The 22,153-nt window shown below is 40.4% G+C and overlaps 1 protein-coding gene across 3 annotated transcripts in view; it reads right to left on the bottom strand.

The window, feature by feature from the left end:
- TGFBR3 (transforming growth factor beta receptor 3) overlaps nucleotides 1-22,153 on the bottom strand; it is a 191,566-nt gene that overhangs the window by 66,384 nt on the left and 103,029 nt on the right. For all 3 annotated transcript variants that reach the window (XM_087719314.1, XM_087719316.1, XM_087719315.1), the window contains exon 4: nucleotides 10,658-10,795. In XM_087719314.1, the coding sequence (XP_087575440.1) occupies nucleotides 10,658-10,795 (138 nt within the window). The remainder of the gene's footprint in view (nucleotides 1-10,657; nucleotides 10,796-22,153) is intronic.

Below are 22,153 nucleotides of genomic sequence, written 5' to 3'. Positions count from 1 at the left end.
TGGGAGTTCTCTAGGATTCACACAAAGAGAGATTCCATGCCAACAAGAATACGAGTTTTTAGCAAGAATTCTAAGTTAGGCTATTTATCTGAAAGTTGATCTTTGCACAAACAAAAAAGGCCTGTTAATTTAGATTAGCTATAGCACTGACAATACATTCCTAGGATCACAAACTTGTCAGATGCTCTGTTTTCATATTCTGCGTCTTTTGTATGTAGCTTTGGCAGGTGAAACCAACACTAATTAAATAGTTGAGCCTGTACTTATATTTCCATTCAAAAATTGGTCATAAGGTATTCTGAATATTTTCAGGAGGAAAATGTACGCTTCTCTATTATATGCTTGAAAGTAAATCTTTTAGATATTATATTTCTGTTTACTTGAATACCTTACTTTTCTTTAATGTCTTTGTGCTATGGATTGCTGATAGCCCTTTTCGGCTACAACATAACCCAGATATAAATGCACTGAATTGGAATGCTGAATTAGAACAGTTGGGATATCTATACAAACTGCTTTGCATGTATCTCCAAGGCAGGGGTGGGTTTCTCGCCCCGTTCCAACCGGTTCGGTTGGAACGGGGCCGGCGGCGTCCTCGTGCACGCGCGCAGTGCACGCATGCGTACTAGCGTCTGTGCGATGCTCCAGCTGCTCCTGGAGGATCGCGCAGGCGCTGTATGCGTCCTGCGCATGCGTGGAAGCGCAGAACTCGTCAAAACCGGGTAAGAAACGCGGGCAGGCGGGTGGACCCTTCGGCGTTCCCGGAAGTTACTTACTTCCGGGTTCGCCGACCAACCGGTTCGCGGGGACCGCCGCGAACCGCCTGAAACCCACCCCTGCTCCAAGGAGAACTAGCTACTGGGATAAGTGATAGTTGCTTTCAGAGTGAAATTCCAACACTAAAACAGATAAATTTAGTTTCACCATTTTACATCAATTTTTATGCAAGATTCTATTATAGTTCCTAAAAGTGTAACTATGTTAATCTGCTGCACTATAACGAACAGTCTGGTCACTCTATAAAGATTATTAAGGGTTAGTGAATGTGCTAGTCTTTAAAAGGTACCATGTTGTAGAACTATGTATCTATGGAACAGTGACGTGCAGTCAGGGGAGGCACAGCCTCACCACTGTCAATCATGAAAAGGAAAAAAAAATGTAAATGGGAAAAGACGAGTGCTGAGATTAGGCTAGCTAGCTGCTGACACACTGTGAATGACTTGCCTGTTTAAAAAAGCCTCTAAAAATGCGCCCTCTACTATGAGGCAGGAGAACTGCATGCCTCATTTAGTCTGACTTTTTAGGCGCTCGAGCAGAGTTAAAGCGAGGGTTAAAAGCCTAAAAAATCCTGAGGTAGTTGAGGCACGCAGTTCTCCTGCCTCATAGTAGAGGGCGCATTTTTTAGACGCTTCAACTCTGTCATTCTGTTTAAAGCTGCAGCGTCGCGCTCACTCTTCCTCCTCTCTTTCTCCGTTTCTGATGCCCCCCATGCCCACCCCACGCTCCCTCTTTTCCTTCAAATTTCCTTTTTTTCTTTTTTCTTTAATAAATGCAATGCTCAGGCATTCTCTCCTCTCCTGCGACACCCCACTGACTAAAGCACTTTCTTTTGCCGAGCTCAGGCGGGCTGCCTCGAGCTCAGGCGGGCGAAAGAAAGTGCTTTAGTCAGTGGGGTGTCGGGGGAGAGGACTACCTCACCAGCCATAAACCTCATCACACGTCACTGCTATGGAAACAGTTTCTGTTAAACTAGTAGGCAGTAAGGCAGGTGAAATTCATTTCAGAGAGGGATTTGTCTATGCCCCAGAATTAGAGTGTGACAGACTGAGGAATCAATATTCTTGACTACATGGCTGTTTATGTTTCTTTCTAGTCTGTTTCAAAAACTCTGCAGACTTACAAAAATATGCCCCTGTAAGTGCATCAGGGACATGTTCAGTCTGAATTATTTAGTAAACTACAACCTGAGAAAAGTACATATCATGGACCACATAACATAGTCCCATGGGATGCACGGATTATGATTTTTCATTACTTTCATTTTTCCGTCCTTTTATTTTTCTTGATATATTCATCTTAATCATTATATATAATTAGCTAAGTGGTTAACTAAGTCCCCATTGCCAGTCCAAAGAAAAAGACAAACAGGCAACTAATATGTGGTAGATAAAAATAGTAGCAGATGTTGATTTTCTATTTAAATGACAAAAAAATGTGATTATGGAAGCTGAACGCTAAATATTTGGAAAGAACTGGGCTAGCTGCCTTATCAACACTGACCATTATTACAGATAATTTATCAAATGCTAACTTAATACAGAAGTGTATGTAACACAGGTGAGTTTATTCTAGTACAAGGATCCCCAGCTCCCAGGCCACGGTCCACTACCAAGCCATGGCCCATTTGGAACTGGGCATGCAGGCAAGTGCGCGCATGCACGCACATGAAGCTCCCTCATGTGAGTGGTGGCCATCTTGCATTCACACACAAAACTCGCCTTGCACGACCAGTAGCTGCTTGTACTCATGTGCAAAGCTATCTAGCCCACTGACCACTCCAATGACGTGCGCTCAGCTTTAGCCCCGGTGAGGCTGTTTTTAGACTTGTGGACTTCAACTCCCAGAATTCCACAGCCAGGCATGCTCAGTTCCGATGTAAAGCGACAGCATTTTTCCCCCTTGCAAAATAAGTTTTCCCGTTCTTTTTCTTCTCCCTCCCCCTCCTTCCTCCCTCTCTCCTTCCCTCCCCCTCTCTCAAACAGACACACGGACACAGAGAACTTCGATCCTTCTCTCATTTACTCACTCTCAAACACAAACACAGAAGTTGGATTGGATATATTTTCCAAAGGCTTGAAAGCAGCTCCTCTGCCATACCCCCCCCCTTTCCTGTTGCCTTCCGATCAAACTTTTTGAATTCCTCCCCCCTCCCCACACACGCCCCTTTTCCAGCTGTTTCAGAGATGATTTCAACTCTGCTTTTCCCTGCCCCGCCCTTTCCTCTTGAAAAGCCAGAGCTCTGAAGTCAGACTGAGCTAGTCGCTCCCAGAGAACTCTAAAAAGCCTCTAAAAATGCCCTCTACATGAGGCGAGAGAATACTTGCCTCATTTGCATAATAAATTCTTCGCTTGTTAACCCTTGCTTAACTCTTAAAAGGCGAAAAAATCCTTATGCAAAAGAGGCCCCTAGTTCTCTAGCCTCCTCCTAGTTAATACTGAGAGCAGACACCAAGCCACTGTGACTTGAAATCTGGTAGCAACTACCCTGGCTTTAATTATTTTAAGAAAATTATTTAAAATCCTTTCCTTTCCCTGAGGAGACTGGTGAGGCCCTGCCTCCCTTGCCTCTAGTGACTGCACGTCCCTGGACCACTCATAGGTACTATTCGCCCCCCCCCCCTCCCACTGGGCCGCGAAGCCAGAAAGGTTGGGGACCATTGTTCTAGCATATAACATAGCATAAAAGGAATATTTCAATACATGTATAGAAACACTTGTTTTACTTCTATTTTTACTTAGTATTCTGCATATGTATGTTAGCACTCACATCATTATTGTAAATGAACACATAGTTCAAACATAATGGTCAATTTGGATAATACAAAGCCTGTTTTAAAGATGCTTAGGACAATGCAACAATTTCAAAGCATCCAAAATCATGTGCGTTTTGATGAAATAAATAGATGACAACAGAAGAGATGTTAGATGTGAAATACTGCTTTCAAATGTAATCTAAAATTGTAGAACGTAAAAGAGCACTAAGATTCAAGTCATTTAATTTCATGATTTCACCACCACCACTCCCTCCCAATTCTACTCATTACTGCATGCAGGTTTAATTCCTGAGCATAGAATATATCCTCAATTTAAAAAAAATACAGGAAGGTAAATTCATTGCCTTCCATTGCTGGTAAAATATTCAAAATATATTTAGCAGCGTAAAATTTTTATGTTATTTCCAAATATTCTTAAAGAACCTTTGGCTGGAGAAGCACGGAATAATTCGTTGCTTCATTAATTATACAAATCTTGAAATAATTCTTTTGACGATGTATACAGATTTTAAAATCCCACAGCTAATTTTTAGCAAAGTTGTCCTCCTCTTATTTTTTTTTCCCCTTGGAATCATATCAGGTCACTATGTACCTGTGTTTTATCAGCCCAACTTCAAGGAGGCTACCTTTCAGACATTGCCTAACCTAGCTTGCTTCCTCTCCCCAACCTCCTGTTCAGCTCACATCTGGATTGGCTTAACAAGTAATTGGAAATGAAGCCTCCTGATTTCCCGTTAAATGCTAGGCACAGGAAAAAGAAATAACACTTGTTTTTCAGTGAGCTCCAAAATCAAACGCAAACCAAAGAGCTGCCTGTGGTTTGATGGCAGCCACCCAACATTTTTGAAACCCATTCCTGGGGGAAGGGAGCAAATCAGAAATAAGGACACAGGTCTGCCTTTTAAGAAATGCAAACGGGTTTTTTTAAATTACCAGCATTAAGCTGAGTAACTATTCTGTCATTGTAGATGCATGTTTTACATCTTCAGATATATAAACCATTTCTTTAAAACTCAGGGGATTACTTTGCAAAAGAAGCTTGTACCCCTCAGCATTTTGAGATGCATATGGTCCTGTAAAAATCGATACTGGTATGAAAGGAAATAAAATGTTTTCTAGAGAGCAGACTCAGAGCTGTACACTGTGTATAAGGAAAGGCTGCACCTGCAAGGATACCTCTTCACTTGAGCAGGTGTAGCTCTGCTTATGAACTCTTGACCAGAGGTTGGTTCCCATGGTTCACCGACAAATGCGCGCTTGACAAAAGCACGGCGACGAAACCGCGCCGAGAAAACCGTAAGGTCGAAATCGCGCCGATGAATGAGCACAGAAGCGCGCAGACAACAGCGTGTCGACAAAAGCGCGCCTTCAACAAAGAAGTAATAACAACTTAATAACCCTAACCCCTGAACCTAACTGTGAACCTAACCGTGAACCTAACCCTGAACCTAACCCTAACCCTAACCCTCACCTTAATTTAAATCGCGCTTCCCTTACCTTAACTTAAATCACGCTTTTGTCGGCGCGATATTGTCGGCGCGTTGTTGTGGGCGCGTTTATGACATCGCGATTTTCTCGCTGTGGTTTCGTCGGCGCGCTTTTGTCGTGCGCGCATTTGTTGGGTCACGGGTTCCCATGAGTAGGAACTTGCAGCAAATATATTGTGCCCCCTCCCAAAAAAAATTGTGGCCAAAACCGTTTAACATAGTAATCTATTACACATGATCTTAATTGGCTATTTAAACCTAGGATGCCATGCAACCACAGAATGAGGTATCTAAGGAAGTTTCATTGTAGTTTCCATAACAACCAGTTTCAATCCAGCAGGAAAGATCTGGAGCCGTGAAAGTCAAAGGGCCCACCGCTTGAAGCAAAAGTTTCCACCAGCTGAGCAGCACCTGCAAAGGCCACCACTCTGACACCAAAAGAAAACACGAAAAAGTGGCCTCCTGCCAACATGTTCTTGTGGAAACTAGCTTGAAAAAGAAGGGTGGGAGGAAAGAGGACAGAGAGAGGGGAATTAGCCAAAGTAGGGGGGGGAATTCCCTTTCCGTCTAAAATGGTGCTGTAGTTGGAGATACTTAAAAGAGAGAGAAAGAAAGAAAGAGAAGGCGGGGGGGGGGAATGAAAAAACCTCCCACAACCAGTGGGAGTTTTAAGTATCTCTAGATTTAAAAAGCTCTGCTAATAAAGCTGCTTTGTTCCATAAGCCAGATATCTCACATACCTTTGAAGACACAGGTGTAATTGTCTAGGTTTTCTCTTCTATGGATTTCCTTTTAACCGAAACTCCAAACGGTGCAGGATTTGTGGAGAATTAAGATAGGAAGGTAGAACATTCCACTAATGTAGCTTAAATTGTTCCTTTTCCTAATTGATCCAACTACGACTCTTCCGATTATGCGGCAGGATCGATGGGGCCATGAGGACTGAAATTGAAGTATTAATTTGGCCCTCTCTCATTTAAACTGGGTTTTGTATACAAAGTTTGTCCATTGGGGATCAGAAGCTGCAGTCCTGCAAAAGCTACTGTTCCTAGTTAGCATAGCTGCTAGAAGCTGTAGTTCATCAAAGCCAGTTTGATCTAGTGGTGAAGGCATCAGGCTAGAAGCCAAGAGATTGTGAATTCTAGTCAAGCCTTAGGCATGAAAGCTGGCTGGGTGGGTTCCACCACAAAACCGCGGACGCCAAAATCGCGCTCGACGAAAGCGTGCATTTGACGTCATCACAGCGCGACGAAAACATCGCGCTGTGATCGATAAATGTAAAAATAAAGCGAAAACCTTACCCTAACCCCCCAAACCTAACCCTAAACCTAACCCTTAACCTAAGTGCTTTAATTTTATTTTTATTTCAATTTTTAATTTTGTTCGTCGCGCTGTGATGATGTCAAATGCGCGCTTTCGTCGAGCGCGATTTTGTCGTCCGCGGTTTTGACGGGTCATGGGCTGGGTGACTTTGGGCTAGTTACTCTCTCTCTCAACCCAACCCATCTAACGGGATGTTGTTGTGGAGAAAATAGAAGGAAGAAAGGAGTATCGTGCATGTTCGCCAATTTGAGTAATAAAGATGGAAAATGAAATCTAACAGCTAACATTAACTATTATGCAGTAGCAATAGCAATAGCAGTTAGACTTATATACCGCTTCATAGGGCTTTCAGCCCTCTCTAAGCGGTTTACAGAGTCAGCATATCACCCCCCACAGTCTGGGTCCTCATTTCACCCACCTCGGAAGGATGGAAGGCTGAGTCAACCTTGAGCCGGTGAGATTTGAACCGCCGAACTGCAGCTAACAGTCAGCTGAAGTGGCCCGCAGTACTGCACCCTAACCACTGCGCCACCTCGGCTCTTTTAGTAATTCTTCACTCATGGAAAAATTTGGGGAGGGGGAACAAACACAATCTAGAGAAGAAATAAAAGGAACTGTAGAAGTTCAAGGAGAAAAAAAATACACGACCATCAATGAACTGAGGAAAACTCAAGATAGTTTGAGCTAAATAATTGCGTATGGAAAGAATGTTCTGCCATGTTCACAATATAAAATCAATCAAAGCTAGATTATTTTTATACACAATTGGTAAGGAACGGGAATTATTCTTTCTACCTATTTGATCAATTCAGCTGAAGCAGTTATTAAAAAACAAAGAGAAGGAAGCGATAAAATCCAGGTGTCTTACCAAAGGGAAGTTTGATTTCTGTAAGACTGCAAAATATGTTTGATATAATCATGACAACTCCAGTCATAAAACTTTACTGTAGAAAGACCATAAATAACCCAATTATATGATCCATGTTTTGCTTTAAAGAGGAATTGAGTTTCAAGACCCAGGAGAGTCCCTGCTCAGATTAATGTAGCTCAGGTGCTAGTATGTTATGAAACATAATACTCCATTACATGAATTAATTTACAGCACACTCTATGCATTTTAACACAGAGCTATGCTCCATTAGACATATGAACTGCAGCTTCTTTTTGATTATCTTCCAACTTCTGTTCAATTCACTTTCAAGAATATTTGATGCACAAGTAACTAAAGATAGCAATCTTTCATAGTGATTTACTACCGCTATTAAATTAGTCCATCAGTATAGGTGAGCATAATTTATTTGCTAATAAGTTAGAAGTTTTTGCACTGCTTTTCAGTGCAAATTAACTTCTTAAAATATAGTAAATTCAAACTCCTTTTTTTAATTGATTCAACTCCCAGAATTCCCCAGCTAGCATGCAGAAATACTCTGGATTAGGGTTTCTGGCAGGTCCTTTTTACTTTAGGCATGATATGGAAGAACTGTTTTTTTTAAATGTTATTTTACTTCTTACAATTTATAATTTTCTGAGTCATCTTTTGGATTGGAAGGCCTAAAATCTGGGTAAATAAATGCATATTTTAAATAATTCTTTTATTGGATCTTTGTTTTGAAAAATCACAGCCATTGAAAGGTAAAACTCTACATGGGGCAGCCCTTGAAGAGTATTCGGAGACTTCAACTCGTCCAGAACGCAGCCGCACGAGCGATTGTGGGTGCACCTCGGTACACCCACGTTACACCTATCCTCTGCGAGCTGCACTGGTTACCGATCAGTCTCCGGATACGCTTCAAGGTGCTAGTCGTAACTTATAAAGCCCTTCATGGTATTGGATCTGGATACTTGAGAGACCGCCTGCTGCCAATTACCTCCCACAGACCCATTAGATCTCACAGGGTTGGCCTCCTCCGGGTGCCATCTACCAGCCAATGCCACCTGGCTATTACCCGGGGGAGGGCCTTCTCTGTGGCAGCTCCGGCCCTCTGGAATGAACTTCCCGCAGGGATTCGGACCCTCACCTCTCTCCAGGCCTTCCGAAAAGCCGTCAAAACCTGGCTTTGCCGGCAGGCCTGGGGGTGATGAGTTCCCTCCCCTCTCAACATGTATGGTTGTGCGACTGTTGTCTACTTTTATTATTTGTATTTGGTCTTTTATGTTCCCCCTTTCCCCCCCCCCCCCTTGAATTGTTCGCTGCCCTGAGTCCTCCCGGAGAAGGGCGGCATACAAATAATAAAATACAAATACAAATACAAATAAAACAAAATGAGGGTGAGAAAAAGATTGTTTGATTATCTCCTTTTGGGCTATTTTCTCAGCAAAAAGACCCACCACATATTTTGTTGGGTGATATAGAGGAAAACATATTCCTCAGCAGGGGTCAATAACATTGATGTGATGGTGGTGGGAGAGGCTAAATTGGTGGCATAAAAATAAGTTCTCTCTGTTATGAAGGAAGGCATTGGAAAATTTACGTTTCATTCAATTTTACCTTTTTGGCTACTAATGTATTATTTTTTTCCTTCTTCCTCTCCCACATCTCACTTTGTTATAAATCTCTCTTCACTTATTTGTTACAATTTTACTGCTTAAACAGGGTCCTGTCAACCGTTGCCAATCAGGGAAAAGTATTAAATCAATAAATCAATAAACATTGACAACCAATTAAGAACCTCTTAAAATCATGTGGTCAGAAAGAAATCCAAGATAAACTAAAATCATGGTAAACATATGTCACGACTGAGAGTCTTTCTTTTTCAATGAATAGGAGGCACCATTTTAATTTTTTAATGGACGGTGTATTCAATCTTCCTGCAAACACAGAAAATGATGTGTATATAGAGAGAGGGTAAAAACTCTTCATCCATTCATAAATTTATGCCTGAATTATATCAGTAAATTCAAAATTGAAAGGCTATAGCAGGTGGAATTGCCCTTTCCACTCACGGTTATATTAAAAAAAGGATATTTCAGGGAGTCTTTGATGTGGAAAAACATTTCATTGGATTGATTCCACTTCTTCATACAAAATTGTATGACTTCAGGAGAATTAGTCCACGTGATTTCTCTCTTATGCTTTAGGTCACATTCTGTAGAGCTGTGTCCATTCCTCACACAGTTATTCAGGTTAATTAAACTTATCCAAAATATTTTCTATGAGATTTAGATGGAAGAGCCATCACAATATAGTTTTCTCCAGTGAAAAGTACCAATGAAAATGGGGGATTTCATTTTAAGCAATGTGTTGTCCAACAAAACAGAACACTTTATGGACTGGCACATTCATTCACCAAATCCATCAAAGACTGTCTGCCACTATTTCTCAGTTCAACAACTGTGCACCAAAAGTATGTATTTTATTTTAAAAGCACAGGAAAAAAAACATACTATATATCAAAGAAAATGCATAGAAACATATCACATTCGGTAAGTATGCATAATAGTTTTTTGGAGATTTCTTTAATAGTTTTGCAATTTAAAAAAAATATTTTTTTTCTTTTAAAATCCAAGAAAGATTGATTCCTTACTGGCGATGCCCTTTTGTAGAACTGTCATACAATACTATATTCATTATTTTGGAGAATGTCCTTCCAGGTGCCAGATGTGACATTTTCCAGAGATTATTTGTGGCTTGTATAACTCTTGTATAATCTATTAAATAATGTTTGTTTCAGAAATTGGGATGTTAAATGATGAAGTTGTAAGGAGTCATCATGAGACATGATATCATAGCTTAAAAATTCAACCCAAACAATCTGTCTGGTCAGCTCTACTAACAGCACATCCTGGCCAATGGTCAATGTGTGTAATTTATTAAATAGTAGGTGACTGCGGGACCGTTCTTCAGAAACATGCCATGGTTTCATGTTGGGCTTAAGATTGAGCCTTTACCAAAACCTCAGCTCAAACTCTGTCCTGATCATAAGGGGCTCAACTCAACAGGAATTTTGCTGGCAGACCACACAGCAAGCAAGTTTCTTACTAATTTCTTACAGTGCTCTTAACCTTTGACATTATAGCTACTGCATCTTCTAAAGATAGTGATCTGTCAGAGGCGCCACGGTTGATCAAAGCAGGAAACCTACTGTAGTCGATAATCACACAGTAAGGGCAACCCTATAACCTTCCTCTACCACCACCCATGTTAAACAAAAATTCAAATAAGCCCCCACCCGGCCCCTAAGAGATTTTTTGTTGAAATGTTGAGAGTTAATTAACATTTATTTTTCTCTGTCCATATCCATCAGTCGCATATGAAACATTACTACACAAGGTCAGGATATTTCAAATACTTACAATGAAAAGTCTCTGGATCCCCAAAGCAAGTCTTTCTGTTTTCACTTTCCATGTTAGAGGCACGGGAGAGTTCAGGAGGAACACCAAAGGTTTCTGATGAATATGCATTGAAGCAATTGGGTTCAAATGCAAAACAACCTGTAAGATTAAAAAAAAATAACTCAAGACACCACAATTACCACTTGATCCAATTCAGCAATAAATTAATAATAATTAGCATTTCTGCTATAGGGGCTTAATTACATCAGGGGCCACCTAGTAATTTGCGCATAGACTTGCTCTCAGATTTGAAACAATTTTTTCTATTTTCTACAGAAAGAGTAAGGCCAAATCTCAACATCAACAGCACTTAAGGGTTACATAACTGATGAATGGAGGGACGCGGTGGCTCAGTGGCTAAGACGCTGAGCTTGTTGAACAGAAAAGTTTGAAGCACTAGCGCTGTGTAACAGAGTTAGCTCCCGTTACTTGTCCTAGTTTCTGCCAACCTAGCAGTTCGAAAACATATAAAAAATGCAAGTAGAAAAATAGGAACCACCTTTGGTGGGAAGGTAACAGTGTCTTGTGCGCCTTTGGCGTTTAGTCATGCCGCCCACATGATCACGGAGACGTCTTTGGACAGCGCTGGCTCTTTGGCTTTGAAACAGAGATGAGCACACACACCCCAGAGTTGGGAACGACTAGCACATATGTGCGAGGGGAACCTTTACCTTTACCTTTAACGAATGAATGAAATGTCAAGAGTAGCATCATTTGGCATGTGCTGAACTGAAGCTTATGTCTTTTCCAGGCAAGAAGATAGGGGAAGAAGAAATACCTTCTTTGTGTCTTACTCTCTTCAGCCCTCCTCCTCCCCCCAACAGTGGCAAGATTAGACATGCAAGTTAGGGAATGTAAAGAGCAACAGGATGGAAGTGAAGGATGTGCCTGAAGGCATCTTGCCAAATAAAATTGCACCATGTCTCAAAAACATGGGATTTTCTAAGTTACAGGCAGAGCTGGAAGCGGGGTGTGTGTGTGTGTGTGAAGGTGAGTGGTACATTTAAGAACACATTTAGCTCATGACCGAGTTAAAAATTAAACCTGAAACTTCCAAATCATAGTTTTTACATCCTGGGCATAGTTCTCCTCAAGGACCAGGGCTGGCAAGAACCGTGGCACAACAAAACCGCGGTGCACTAAAGCGCGCCCGATTAAAGCGCGTACCTGACGTCATCAGCAGTGCGACAAATACGACCGCGGAGAAAAAAGGGCGCTTTAAAAAGCGCTTTTAAAGCAAGCTGATTCACGTAAAGGTAAGGGTTAGGTTTAGGTTTAGGGTTAGGGTTAGGGTTAGGTTAAGGGTTAGGGTTAGGTTTAGGGTTACGTTAAGCATTAGGGTTAGGGTTAGGGTTAGCGTTAGGTTAAGGGTTAGGTTTAGGGTTAGGGTTAGGTTTAGGGTTAGGTTAAGGGTTAGGTTTAGGGTTAGGTTTAGGGTTAGGTTTGGGGGGGTTAGGTTTAGATTTACGCGTTAATTTTAACTTTACCGCTCACAGCGTGCTGTTTTCATCGCGCTGTGATGATGTCACGTACGCGCTTTCGTCGAGCGCGCTTTAGTCTACCGCGGTTTTGTGGTGGAACCAGCAAGAACATCCCTGTTTGAAATCATCCAATCTGCTAATTATAATGAGCGACGATAGTAAAGACACGAACATCTTAGTTGCCATTTGACCCAGCAAAATAGGACTTAAAAGGGAGGCATTGTCTTACGTCATGCAAATATCAATAACATAATGATGAAAAAGAGAGGAAAGTAACAAGCAATGCAGCATTCTGAAAACATTCCAGATTCAACCCTGCTTACTGGAATTCTGGGAGTTGAAGTCCATACAGCACAAAAGTGCCAGGGAGACAATGCCCTTTCACTTTGTTGCAACCTGGTTTCATACGTACTAGCTGATTTTCAGATCGTTCCCTTGAATTTGCAATCTTTGATATTATAAATTCCTACAGCATCAAGAAGCACATGGATCTCATGACCCTGTTCAGGGCACAAGAAGAGAATATTATTTGTGCAAAGCGTGGGCTGGAGGAAATTTAGACATAACCTAGGTAACTGTAAGAGGAGGTTTGCTAATTAAAAGAACCATCAGAAAAGAGATTTTTGCATTTGTGAAGAAGACCTGTTCAAGGGCACAAAAATTTTTCCGTCCTGGCAATTATCATAAAAGCTCTCCTTGTTTGTAAATCATGTGTTTGCTTTGTTTTGGAGATTTCTTTCACCTTATCAATGTTTGGAATACAGGACATACTAACCCCCACATAGTGGCATGTTTCCTTCATGGGCCTGTATAAACAAGATTTTTTTTTTATTATTCAACTTCCCTCTTAACTTTGTTAAAGAATTAAAGATATACCAAATACAACAGGACACAATCAGCAGATAAAAGTGAAAAGGCTAAGGACAAGGACAGATTTGGCAGTACATGAGGCTAACACAATTAATGTAATGAGTCAGGATTATGCCAATAAAGGAAAGATAATTAAAAGTCAGGGCCACTTTTAAGCAAAAATTGTGATAAAGTATACCTTGGACTATATAACACTTTAAAATTTGGATAGAAAAACCCCATGTTTGTCTACCATTTAAATAGGCATTTGCATGTAGAAAGATTACGTGCCAAAGAAAAGATTAGAATTATTTTTCATAACTCTCTAGTTTTCTATATTCAGTCTGGTTTTTATATAAGAAACATCAAATCACACAATCCATCAATCTATATTCTGAAACTGTTTTCTCTCAGAAAAGATTATAATTCTCTTTTAAAAATCCATTTCCCAGCACTTAATCAAAAAGTAAATGCAAGTTCAGCATTGTGGTTTAAAAAAATAAATGGCCATGCTTGTAGAAAATTCTCATTTTTTTTCTAGAACGACACTTACTTTATTTTGCACCTTAAACATGGGCATTATCTATATATATATTCAGTGCAAATTTATACAATTAGGATTTGTTTTCAGAAATGTTCTACAACATAGACAACATCAAGTTGGTAAAGACGGCAACAATTTTGGTCTCCCTGGAGATGCCAGGATTGTGGAAGGCTGAATATTACCACAGCAACCAAATTACAAAAACAGACTGAGAGCTCATGCCTATTATTCCAGCAGAGTAATTTATATTACAAAGAACAGACTAGGGCATAATACTGGAAAATAATTAAGAAAACAATCAACAAACCCTATTAGCTTTATATAACTTTAGGACGGGAAATCCCACACATTACACACTCCCACACACAATGTCATTATAAAAGTAAATATCTAAAGGTTTTAATATGGTGAAGCACCTTGCTAGTGGGAAGGACTCCAGATTAATTCACAGCATAGCCATTACAAAATCGTGTTAAAAATGCAGGGTAAAATATATCAAATTACAGTGCCCATATTGAGACAGCTGTTCAGAAAAGCATGGGAGAGGAAAAAATGAGTTGTAAGCCTGAGAAGTTTCTATCTTCAAATCACAACATTCAAACATTATGTTTTGAGCAGGGGTGGGTTTCTTGCCCCGTTCCAACCGGTTCGGTTAGAACGGGGCCGGCGGCGTCCTCGTGCACGCGCGCAGCGCACGCATGCATACTAGCGTCTGTGCGATGCTCCAGCTGCTCCTGGAGGATCGCGCAGGCGCTGTATGCGTCCTGCGCATGCGTGGAAGCGCAGAACTCATCAAAACCGGGTAAGGAATGCGGGCGGACGGGCGGGCCCTTCGACGTTCCCGGAAGTTACTTACTTCCGGGTTCACCGACCAACCGGTTCGCGGGGACCGCCGCGAACCGGTTGAAACCCACCCCTGGTTTTGAGGGAACTTTTATATGAGCCTGATTCATTGGCTGGATAAAAACTAGTCCACTGCATCTTTTAGGGGAGCCTGCTTAATTTGCTGGTTTCCAGGTGTGTTGGCCCACAATTAATTCTAATAATCGCAACCCAAAATGGTCACTCATGAAAACTGTTCTTCATTACACCTGGATTAGACCTTCCAAATTACCTTGAAGACGACTGTTAAGATGATTGTCACAGAATTATAAATCCAACTGCACCACATATTTTTAAAGAAAGTTTAGAAAATGTATATGGATGCCTAGCTTGTATTAGGGTAACTTTGGCCAGCATAAATCCATAAAACTCAAGGAGAAGTCCAAAATTATAATTGGAGCCACTAATGTCAACCAGAAGAAAGCAAAGTTTGATGTACAGTAGCAAATAGATGGGAGTCATCCAACACTCATTTTACCTTAGGTTCAGCTATCTTCCTTGCTCACTTTTGTGGTACCACTAGAGTAGCATTTCTCAACTTTGGCAACTATAAAAGATGTGGCCTTCAACTCCCCAAATTCTCCAGCTAGCATAGAAGTTGAAGTTCACACTCGTTAAAATTGAACACTACCCTTGAGATAGGTCAAACTGAGTTGTATTGATAGATCTGTCTTGAATCACCTTCTGTGGATATTACTAGAATTTCCCACCTGAGGCTGATATTAACTCAACAGCATGAACAACACTACTATTCTAATTCTCAGAGGCTGGATTTGGCCCAGTTATTTTTTTCCAAATGTTGATCTCTAAAACAGGCTCCTTCACCAATATGCTAAATATTTCCGACATCGTTTAGTTTTTGTTCTTATTGAACAAAGTTTAGAAATACAACTGTTTGCTCATAAGCTCCATATATACTAAGGTGACCAGATTTTAACATTGGTAAAGCGGGACACCATTGACCGGTGTGGGGGGGGGGAGTGTTCCTTGATTAATTTTTTTTTTAAACCAGCACTTTTTTAAAACGCCGCAGGACGCGGGACAAATTGTTAAAAATCAGGACTGTCCCGCCAAAAGCGGGATGTCTGGTCACCTTAATATATACCGTATTTTTCGGAGTATAAGATGCACCTTTTCTCCTCAAAAAAGAGGCTGAAAATCTGGGTGTGTCTTATACATCGAATACAGCATTTTTTGCCCCCCGAAGCCCTGCCCCTTCACCAAATTGGCCATGCATACCCTTATAGAGGCTTTCAGAGAGCTCCTGGGGGCTGGGGGGGCAGAAATGAGCAAACAATGGGCCGTTTTTTGCCCCCCCAACCCCCAGCAGCACTCTATAAGCCTCCATAAGGCTATGCATGCAAATTTTTTGACAAAAATGGGCCAGTTTTCACAAAAAAAGGGCTGTTTTCTGCTCATTTTTGGCCCCTCCACCCCCCCGGAGGACTCTGCAAGCCCCCCCCAGGCTATTCATGCCTTTTATTTGGAAAAAAACGGGCCCATTTTTGCCAAAAATGGGCTGTTTTGGGGAGGTTTGCTGAGTGCAAAAACTTTTTTTTTCCTTTCGGAAAGCTCTTTACTTAGAGTGGTTGATGAGAATTACATTGATCAAGTGCTGTGCCAGCAGAAACAAGTCTTAGGTGCTGCAGGTTGTTAGCGATTTCCTTCTCCAGCACATGGATAAATACACCTGGAAACATCTACCTACCTACCTACCTACTCTCTCTCTCTCTCCCTATCTACCTACTGTATTTCTCTCTCTCTCCCTCTCCCTCTATCTACCTACCGACTCTCTCTCTCCCTACCTCCCTACTGTATTTCTCTGCCTCTTTATCCCTCTATCTACCTACCTACCTACCTACCTACCTACCTACCTACCTACCTACTCTCTCTCTCTCCCTACCTACCTACTGTATTTCTCTCCCTCTCCCCCTATCTACCTACCTACTTTTTTTTTTAATTTGCCTCTTCAAAACCTTGGTGCGTCTTATACTCCAAAAATACAGTAATATGTTTCTGGGTCTTACAGCCAGAGCAGAAGAAATAAGATTTAGACAAAATCCAATGAGCAAGAACCTGACACAAAGCTAAACCAACAATTCACAAAAGCATTCTGTTTTGGATAATGCACCAGATCCATATAATGTTTCCTACATCAGTAGCACTCAGCTATGTTCCAATTAGGCAAAATTGTGATTGGCAATGCAAAACCATGAGTTTTGGCTGATGTTTAGGTCCCGACAAACCAAGACAAACAGATACATACAGTTCATAATGTGGTTTGAGCATCTTGTGAAATACAAAATGTACAAAAACTTGTTATGTGTCTGTCTGCATTATCAGTTCCTTGCTTTGCCAAACAGCAAAACAAGTAATAGTGAACAGGTCAACCAGGATATAACAGAGAGCTCAAAAAACTCCATGGCCTTGCTTCTTAACCCAAGAGTCCCATAAAACCTATATAAAAATAGCTAGAATGAAGATTTAACTCCCTATTACTGAGGAAATCCAGCCAAGAGAGTTTTCCATCTAAGCCATTTTGAGAAGGATGGGGGGGATTGGGGACAACGGCTGAAAAATGGGAGAGAAGAAAGACCAAAAATATTTTTCAAATAGCCATATTCAGTCTGGGGACTATAAAAGTCAATAGTTATAGGGCTCTCCAAAAGTTTTTTTTTTCCATATCCCAAAGGGTTTTATTTCTTTTAAAAAACACAAATATTTCATCATTCGTCAATCATTAAAACATTGAAGTACAATTTTTTTGTATGCCCCTCCTCCCTCCACCCCCAACCCCCCTCCTCCTTCCCCCCCCTGACTTCCCAGAACCCGTACACGGTATGGATTTTTAACTAACACAGTCTAAAATCTATTGAGAAAAAAGAAATAAAGAAATTAATGACATTCTACATTGACCTTAGCTTCTTCTTGCTGAACTAACTTTAAACAATTTAAATCATTTCTGATCTTAAGCATAGGCTAACTGGAATTTCTTGGTCCAGTATTTATTTTGTATATAGTCAATCCATTTTTTCCAGTCTCGTTTATATCTCTCATTTGAGTGATCTTTAAGATATGCCGATATTTTAGCCATCTCGGCTAAGTTTGTGACTTTCAATGTCCAGATGGATTCGGAAACAGAATTAGTTAAAGATTGTATGATAAAATGGGCTCAAAATATTGAAGAACCAATAATGTTGGAGATATGGGAAAGAATCTGAGTAAGAAATGTGAAATTTACACAAGCTCAAAATCTGAGAGAAAATTTTTACAAGATGTTCTATAGATGGCATATAGATCCTAGAAAGTTGGCTTTCTATGTATCCGAATGTACAGCCTAAATGTTGGAGGTGTGGTTCTCTCGATGCTACATATTATCATATATGGTGGACCTGCCAAAAGGTTAAGGCATTTTGGATAAGGTTAAGGCATATCATATATGGTGGACCTGCCAAAAGGTTAAGGCATATTTTGGATAAAAATATGGTGGGTTATGCAAAATATCTTTAAAAGAAGGATAAAGTTTACTCCTCAGTTATTTTTATTAGGTATATGTACTGATTTTACAGTGGTAGAGACTAACTTGATTCTGCACCTAATAACGGCAGCAAGACTGTTGGTGGCGCAATACTGGAAGAAGGAAGACAATCCAAGGCTCTACAAAAGTTTTGAATACATGTCTATCCTGAATTCATCTCCTACTATACAATGCACAATAAATATTTTTTGTTCGATTATTTACATCCAGATGCTAATGATTTATTAATAATACACACATAAATCTTAAAATTGGTTCTGGTGTCAAGTTACTGATTTCTGTACATTTTGGGGCCTAAACAAGAACAGTATGAATCTCCCAGGGTTACTGTATGTCATAGAATTATCTGTGGTTTGTTCTCTAATTTCCATTCCTTGTTTATTATTTCTTTAGTCACTGAACACTGTCATTCCATTCCCCCACCCCAGCAAAATGAAACTATCTTAGGAACAGAATTTATCTCTCCCTCATTATCCCAGCACATTCAAACCCCATCAGCCTAATCAGAGAACTGAAAAACCCAACCTGCTAATCATATTATGTCTTGAAGAGGGATAGAATGTATAGTGGTATAGAAAAGAACATACTACATAACAATAAATGTATTCCTCCATATATGAAAGCTATAATGCGCACACCAGTGGTGGGATTCAGCCAGTTCGCATCTATTCGGGAGAACTGGTTGTTAACTTTCCAAGCAGTTCGGAGAACTGGTTGTTGGAATAAATTTCCATTTGTTTTTCTCCACTTTACAGGGCTAATCCTGTAAGGAAGGCAGGAAGGAAACATTATGGTGTTGTTTCTAGCCTCATCTTTATTGCCCTGCTTACAGAAACCGCCTCTCCACTTAACCCTTATTACATTGTCACAGCTAAGGTGAAGCACCCATCGACCTGAGTGATGTTGAGTTGGCCATGCCCACACAGTCACATGACCACTGAGCCACGCCTACCCAGCTGGTCATTAGGGCAGAGAACCTGTTGTTAAATCAATTGAATCCCACCACTGGCGCACACCTAACTCTTAACAGATGTTTATTAAGGAAGAAGTCCACATTTGGCAAGTGTGGACATATAAGTTGCGGAATAACAAACTAAAAATGCATAGCAAGGGAATAGTTAAGAGATGTCTTTTCAGGCTTTTCAACATTTTGACTATAACTGGGAGATCTGTTATAAAATTAGTTTGTTTTTGGTCTGCATATTCCCCAGATATAAAAAAATATCTACTTTTTCTGGTGGAATAGTTACCAGATAGCTTGGGGATGAAACCAAACAGTACATCACACTTCAAAGTTAAGTTTTTTTTTTCTGTTGCTGTTGTTATGTTCCTTAGAAGCAACAACAAACCACAAAAACAGAACCAAAACAGTCTGAAAAACAACTGTCACCAATTCAAACATACCATGATGAATTAAAATGAGTCTCTATTAAATCAATTAAATTTAGGATTGAATTATCTGGTGATTAAACATGTTGAATCATATCTCTCACTGATGATTTCAAACTTTCCATCTTCAAGCAAGTGTTTCCTCAGTGTTCTGTTGTTGATAAACCCATGAAATCTACTATGGAAACCAAATGCATTTTAAGTGTACAGCAGATTTTTGGACACTGTACTTTTCAGCACATTAGGAGTACCAGCTGCACCAAAAAGAAAGAAAAAGACTAGAAATCACCATTAAGCTCTAATCAAAGAATGAACATGAGGATCCATGGGCGAGATAAAATGTATCACCAAATGAGACAACAAATTCCAACCTTACAGATACCGTAGAGTGTTCTGATTTTAAAATTTCATAAAATTGAAATATAGGCTCTATGCATAAAGAAATTCAAATTTTGTATATGTTTGATGTTTGATGTTTGATGTTTGATGTTTGATGTTTGATGTTGATGTTTAATGAATTTATAGGACGCCCAATCCCGAAGGACTCCGGACGGCTTACAACAATACATTTTAAAAATAGAAAAGTTAAAAAACACAGAAACATAGATTAAAAAAAAAACGCAACATACACCCAGTCTAATCGGGGCTGGAACTCAGTCATGAGTTCAACAGCCCGGGGCCTACCGGAATAGCCAGGTCTTAATAGCCTTTCGGGCCATGAGAGTGGGTAGGGTCCAGATCAGGGGTGGGTTTCAACCGGTTCGCGGCGGTCCCTGCGAACCAGTTGGTCGGCAAACTCGGAAGTAAGTAACTTCCGGGAACGGCGAAGGGCCCACCCGCGTGCCTTACCCCGTTTTGATGAGTTCTGCGCTTCCACGCATGCGCAGGACGCATACAGCGCCTGCGCGATCCTCCAGGAGCAGCTGGAGCTGCACGAACCAGTTGGAACGGGGCGAGAAACCCACCCCTGGTCCAGATCTCTGGGGGCAGTTTATTCCAGCGGCTACAGAGGTCCTCCCCCGGGTGGTTGCCAGCCGACATTGTCTGGCTGATGGCACCCGGAGAAGGCCCATCCTGTGTGATCTTATCAGTCGTTGGAAAATATGTGGCAGAAGATGGTCTCGCAGATATCTGGGTCCTTGGCCATATAGGGCTTTAAAGGTAATGACCAGCACCTTGAATTGCGCCCAGAGACCAATAGGAAGCTAGTGCAGCTCGCGGAGTACAGGTCTATATATTTAACTGTGATTTAGAAATGGTTTCCAGTTTGAATTAAATTCTGTCAGATTCCTTCTCCTCCTCTTCCTCATCTTTAAATCACTTCATGTGTCAAGGAAGACACAAAGTTATGGCTCTTGCTCTTCTGGCAGCTTCAATGATTGTTAATTCATATTGCTGTAATGTGTCTTTGATGCATTCACTGTCAGATTAACTTTTAAAACATGAAGTCATTCTAAGCATCAAAATACATTCCCACAGCTTGGTTAAATCACTCTTCCAATGAAGAGATCAAAGAACTTTTTCCAGGAAATGGCATGCAATATCCTTGCACCATTTTGCATGGTCAAACATTAACATATTTTTTAGAAATAGGTTTAATAAAGTTTCATTTAACAAATAGTGTGAAATAAAATTCAATTTTTACGATGTGTCTCATTTGGGTAGAAATAATCTTCCAGAATTGTTGAGCTTTATCCAATTGCCACGAAATAAGAAAGAATGACCCAATCTGCTAAGTGCTTTTTCACAATTTTTAGAGGATGGACTGTCCATTTTGCAATTAGTACTGAGTAATATATCAATGTTACACAATTATCTCTACTATTTGGAGTGAATAAAACATTCTTCCATTGAAAGTCTCATTGTTGCATATCTATTACTATATCCAAATTTAGCATCCATTTAATCACATAATCTTTGACTTGTTAGGTTTCTAAGTAATACTTCACTAGCAATTTATTAAAAATGCCCAGATGTTCTATGCTACAAGGATTTGTCTTTCACTCATTTCTCTAAGTACTTTTCCTTGTTTCTCAAATCCTTTTAGTACTATGATAGTTATTTGAACATAATCAGGTGAACTAGACCATTTTGAAGTAAGTATCTAAAAAAAAAGATTATAACTTCATCTTATATCAAATCTTATAATCAAAACGAATTACTGTCTCCCCACTGAGCAAATTTCATAGGTACATGATTTTGTATATATGACTGAGCCAAACACATACTTGTCCGCCTCATCAATGCATTCTAAGTGAATTTAAAATGACTCTACATTTTAAAGAACAATATTTGGGGGGAAAGTGTAAATTTCAGGTAAAGACAGCAAAGTCAGTTCTCAGTTTCCCTTGGTTGGTGAGCATTCACAAATATGCTAATAAAAATCATTTTGTGACAAATATTTCAGACACTGTTCAAGAGACCTTATCTGAATGAGATGGCAACAACCAGTAATCTCCACAGTGTGTGTGTGTCTCTCCTTCAGCCATGTCTTTTCTTAGAGACCATTTTGCTTAATGACCAAGTCTTTGGAACACTAATCAAGGAGACGGTATAGTTCAGTGGTTCCCAAACTTGGCAACTTTGAGACTTGTGGACTTCAACTCCCAGAATTCTCCAGCCAGAGCTGGATGGAGAATTCTGGGAGTTGAAGTCCACAAGTCTTAAAGTTGCCAAGTTTGGGAACCACTGGTATAGTTTGTGTTCTGACCCCCCTCCTCCGTCCAGGAACAAAAGCCGAGACAAACGTAAATGAGAATGTTTTTTAATAAGTC

This window comes from Thamnophis sirtalis, unplaced genomic scaffold (genome assembly GCF_051295495.1).
Source record: "Thamnophis sirtalis isolate CommonGarterSnake01/CBP01778 unplaced genomic scaffold, rThaSir2_p1.2 scaffold_7, whole genome shotgun sequence".
NCBI lineage: Eukaryota > Metazoa > Chordata > Lepidosauria > Squamata > Natricidae > Thamnophis > Thamnophis sirtalis.
Note: the sequence above shows the minus strand (reverse complement) of the source record. Positions and strands in the feature narration are given on the sequence as shown.